Raw genomic sequence first — 5,262 nt, forward strand, 5'->3', positions numbered from 1 at the left:
ATTTATTTTTTTGAAAGAAATATTGAATAATGAATATTTTAAATAAGAACCATATGTATGTTTAAAAATTTAAAAAGGATAATAGAAATTATTCTACGATGACAACGACAGATGATCATAAACTACTAGTACCACCGGAAGTAAGATAAGGGACTAAGAGTAAAGTGCTCTAGCATAGACTAAACTTGTAGCGGTTGAGAGGGGCGTAGACTGTGTATCCATCCCTTCATCTGGGCGTGCTATAAGAGGAGATACTGCACGCGTCCAGTAGGGGGGTGTCACTGAGCAAAGAGATAGAAGGGTATGACGTTTGCATACGAAGTACTGCCATTACTCAATTGCTAATAGATCCTGGCACTAGGAAACAAATTTGAGGATTTTATGCCACTTACATTGCGCCTACACTAGAGAGAAAAAAAATTGGTCGAGTTGCAAAAATATTTCCTACCCCCTTCCCCTGAACCTGAAGCCGCGGAACACGGACGCCGGTGCTTGAATCTAGTTCGGCCGTCTACTGCCGCGAGCGTCTCACGTTTTGGGGGGAAAATTCAGACACTGCTACCATAGGGCCAACCTGTGGTGTGTTATCAAGAATATTCACTTTCGCCTAGTGAAGAGTTTGTTTACCTCGATACCTAGTTTCTTATTCTACTTCTGGTACCACCTAACTGTTTATAGTTTTATGGTCCTCTCTTGTAATTTTTTGGACACAGGTCTAACACTTACGGTATTATAAGAGAATTTAATTGTTCGTATATTCGTAAATATTACAGATGATAATTTGGTTTCAAATTTGAAAAATAAATAAATCTTTTATCTTTTACATATAAATTTGAAAAAGGTACTTTAGCACTTTCTTTTAGTTAAGTAGTCTTATTCGTGTGTCCAATAACGAAAAAGCTCTTCGATCCTCATTACCGACGTTAACTTAGTGAGTTTAAATTAACATGGAGTAAAATTATTTATAAAGATGGAGAGATAGATCAAAAGAATTTTGGGAAGATCTACATGAGTGAAACCGCTTTAAACACAAATTCGTATGTGTTTGTTATGACCTATCCCTTCGCTGACGATCACGACTACAAACTTCGTGAAACGTTTAACATTATGTGAGTTGCAATATTTTTGTGACCTACTGGAAACTAATAATAACTTGTTTTCTCACTTCATTACTAATTTTCAATATCAGAAGTCTGAAATCGTAACTCAATAGTCAAAACTCTTAGATAATGACAATATCGTTAGCTCTAGAGTGATTCGGTATTTCAAGATAAAGGGCTACGTTCAACAACCCTCAACGGTAAAAAGCAGTTTCATTCATTTTGAAAACACTACGTCATGAACTTCTGCTATGCATTTTTGGTGCGTTCTTGAGTTTCGATTCAAATGGCGTCTGCTGCATCATTTTCAAACAGCTCGCAAAGAACCAATGTTTAACGAATTTCTTTAAAATTAAATTCGCTTTCGAATGAATTTGGCGAAATATTTTTGAGAGCCAATTAGATTGATTTCTTTAATAAAAGCTCTTTCAAAATTTGGAAAATTTTGGAAATACTTCATGAATTATCCTCCACAAAATTTTAGTCTCCATTACAAATGACGTCATAAAACAGATGTGAAACAAAATAATGTAATCACAAAACCGTTTATGGCGTTGACGATCCGATTAGCACAGTGACGTCAAATCGGAAATGTAAATTATTTTTCTATAAAAAATACTTACACCGTTGCGCTGAGTGCTGCGTCCGTTGTGAGTTGTTGAACGCAATAAAATAGTAACCCGGTATATGGATTAAGAATATCGTTTTAAATTTTAGATTTGTTTATTTTATCAATATAATTTAGGAATAATGCATACCACTTGATAATAACACAACTTCGATCATACAACTTGATGTCAGAAGGCTAAAGGCATTGGGTCAAATCAGAGAGACTTTATAATAGGGAGTGGAAACTGAGGAGTATTATCTAGCTCAGAAATCACGTGATCAACAAAACTGGCCAGTATAATTGTTTGTGACCCCTCCCTCTAGGGCGGTTCTAGAATGATGCGGGAGGGTCTCTAGGGGAGATGGACACTACCTTTCTAGGGAAAGGGAAACATCTTATTTAAAATAACTTGAAATGGCGCCAGTCGCACTCGAAATCGCACACCCTTATTAGGAAATTGTCCACGTACAACCAACAGTGATTGAGTACAAACTTAAAAATTAAAGGAGCGCCACATGACCGGAAATTTACCTAGCCAGTTTTAGCGTCGCATCCTACTTGTTTGAGCAACATAGTATTTAGCACTGTTAAGGACAAGAGCTTCTACTCCCTATTATAAATTCTCTCTGGTCGAATGTTTCATCTCAAATGATAATAAAACATTAAAAGCCTAAGGCAAGGCCGAATTTATTCTCTGTAGAGTGAGCATATTTGAACACCTCAAACCTCTAACTCTGGGCTACCCATATACAATTTCACCCCTATTTCTTACTTTTTATTTATTTTATGTTTCGGTTACACGAAGAAATTTTTGTAGTAATATATATTAGATATGACCTGATTCGTACATGTCTCTATTTGCTGCTCTCCTGGGCTGAGTTAATTACATTTATTCTTCACCAAGATTATTGATAAAGCTGCGTTCTGGCTAGGAATTTTTTCTCTTTATAATCTGTTGCGGATCTTCGAGATCTTTACGTTGCAGCTTTTTGAATTAGATTTAATGACAAAAAGGTCGTATCGTCCCTTGGAGTTTTATTATTACCCTTTGAAAATTCATAAAACGAAATCTCCTCCACGGAGTTGCAAGTGTTCCACCTTGTGAAAACACCAGTTATTATAGTTTAAATAAATGTTTAACGTTTTATTAGGAGCGCTCATAACTTTGAAACTGTCCCACTCGGCTCCATGGATTTCGAATTCAATTACAAACTGCGACAGTTTTTCTGGAAAATGCCACCAGACGAAGTGAAAGGATTTAGCCTGAAAACCTTGGAGGCTGTATTCAAGATTCTGGTTTACGGAAATGCTTTGGCGTTTCTCGTATTGGTAGCGGAACTTTCATTTCAAGTTGCCACAGCCTCAAAAAAACGGAAGCGACCATATCCACTATTTTAGAAAATAGTACGCAACTTATGGCGTGTATCCTTTACTGGTCGCGATTTACTCTATTGAATAATCTAATCCACCAGCAATCGTTCACAGACTGCTCTTGAAATATAATATGCATCATTTCCGGAGCTGCTTAAAAGTTTGTTCTTTTTCACCTAAGCGTCTTTACAGATTTAGCGAGCGATCTGTCGCTCTATACAGACCAGTTGTGAGCGAATCTCGGGCCGAATGGACAGAAACTCGTTAATAGCTCACAAAAGATCACGATTAAGCTACAGATCTTTTCGAACACTAATAACTATATCTTAGTAAAGCGGCCTATTTAATTTTCCGCTTCGCAATATTTCAGATTTTAAAACGTAAACATTTTAACTAATCAAGCTCAATTTTTTAGATATCCGAGTATTTGAAACCCCTAATAACAAATGTTAGTTTAAAATAGTACCTAGTATCAAAAACGGATTTATGTACTAAGAACGTCGGATCATAGCTTTAGCCTCTGGTATCATCCTCGCATACTTTATTGAGAAACTTCGTCTGATTATATTTTGACTCCATCGACAAATTTTGTATATAGCGACTTCTCGTCATTCTTATCTCTATTTTCGTGGTAAGATATTTTTTTCCGAAAGTGCGCCAGTGGTAAAAAAGTTAAGTGGACAACAATGCGATATAACTCCCGATTTAGTGGAATTCAGTTTCAAAGTTGAGAATATATATAATTGATGTCTCTTTAAATATTTTATTTAAGTACTGGTTTTTATTTCTTTGTACTATAATTATTATTCTAGGACAATTAAAAATTATTATTTACTTGCCTTATGCAGTATCTATATTTAAAGCCTAAAATATAAGAGGGTTATGCCGATAGATGGAGAGCGCGAGTTAAATTAAAAGCCACTCCCATCAAAACTTACAAAGTAGTCGAGGATGGGTAGGGAATTTGCTACGTTCAACGTTCTTCTTGCATAAATCCGTTTTTGCTAGTATAAAACTTGTACTCCATAAAAATTCTTGAAGACGCCATTCAGAGCAAAATAAATGTTCAAACAATGTTGAGAAAATTAAATTATGGTGAAAAAACTATGATAAGAATTTTTTCAAATACTTCACGGTTTATAATCATGTCTTCAAACGTGAAAATTTGATTATCTGTACTTGACTTGACTATCAACGCCCAGTCAAACTCACTTTGCTTTCTCGTAGTTTTCATATGCAAATAAGAAATATTTCAACTACTCGTTTAATTACCTTAACAGCGCCTGTAAATCCACTACCCTTTAAACCTGCATTACACCTACGAGGTAGGAGGTTTTTGGCTAAGCTTTCCACCCTGTATGTTATATTTCTCATAATAAACACACATGTAAATAATATTTTCAATTTACCTGTATCTTAAATTTCTTTGTTCGTCTACATCGTTAATAATTTTATTGGACGCGATACGTAATTTCTAATTAATAGATTAAATTACCATAAGTAAGGTAATAAATATAAATCTGATAATACACGTTTTCATAAAGAATGTTTGTATCCATGTTTTAAGTATTGTTTTTTTCGAAACTGGATTTTACCTGGAGACGCATCAACCTTAACAAATTTAATTAAGTGTCATACTTATTGTTTTATGTTACTTATGACCAGAGCTGTGCTAATTAGCTGACTACTAATTGAATTAGAACTAGCAATTAGGTAAATATTTATGAACTAATCAATTACCCAATTAGCAATTAGACATAGAAACTAATTCAATTCAATTAGAAATTAGACATGTATTTATCAAACTAATTAATTAGAATTACTAATTTCTAATTAATTACTTGTCTAATTAAGGAAAAAAAGAAACCATAAGTAAACATAAAAGTTTAAAAGTGCCCATGGATTTAGTACTTTGGTAATGCAAAGTTTAATGTTTTAATGCCATTGAAAAACGGTTACGGAAGCCGTGAATTATTCACGAAAAATGAGACAGCCTCGAGCCTTCCGTCATGTTAAAATTTGTCTCATTTCTTCATTTTCTTGCCACAGTTCCTATAATGGACTCTGAGTAGTAAATCCATGGGCACTGCTATAAATTCGAGTAGGAAAAACAGTCGAAATTTCGAAATGGAACGGTTACGATCTACGAAATTTTTTTACTAGGGGCCTAGTACTAGTATT

General features: G+C 34.6%; 1 protein-coding gene across 1 annotated transcript; it reads left to right on the plus strand.

Annotated features, from left to right (window-relative positions):
• Positions 1–833: 833 nt before the first annotated feature.
• On the plus strand, positions 834–3,108 carry LOC149685322 (uncharacterized). The gene is made up of 2 exons (XM_089871006.1): positions 834–1,109; positions 2,862–3,108. The coding sequence occupies exons 1-2, from the start codon at positions 1,009–1,011 to the stop codon at positions 3,106–3,108; spliced, it is 348 nt and encodes a 115-aa protein (XP_089727132.1). The 5' UTR covers positions 834–1,008.
• The last annotated feature ends 2,154 nt before the right edge of the window (positions 3,109–5,262 follow it).

This window comes from Phalangium opilio, unplaced genomic scaffold (genome assembly GCF_054372755.1).
Source record: "Phalangium opilio isolate 3A_F unplaced genomic scaffold, DU_Popi_V2 ptg000032l_1, whole genome shotgun sequence".
Classification (NCBI taxonomy): Eukaryota; Metazoa; Arthropoda; class Arachnida; order Opiliones; family Phalangiidae; genus Phalangium; species Phalangium opilio.

What these genes read in the sequence shown, in the direction of transcription:
- LOC149685322 (XM_089871006.1), top strand. Translation starts at nt 1,009, where the DNA reads ATGAGTGAAACCGCTTTAAACACAAATTCGTATGTGTTTGTTATGACC. An exon ending in CGTGAAACGTTTAACATTAT is followed by an intron (nt 1,110 to 2,861) that starts GTGAGTTGCAAT and finishes ACGTTTTATTAG; the next exon opens with GAGCGCTCATAACTTTGAAA.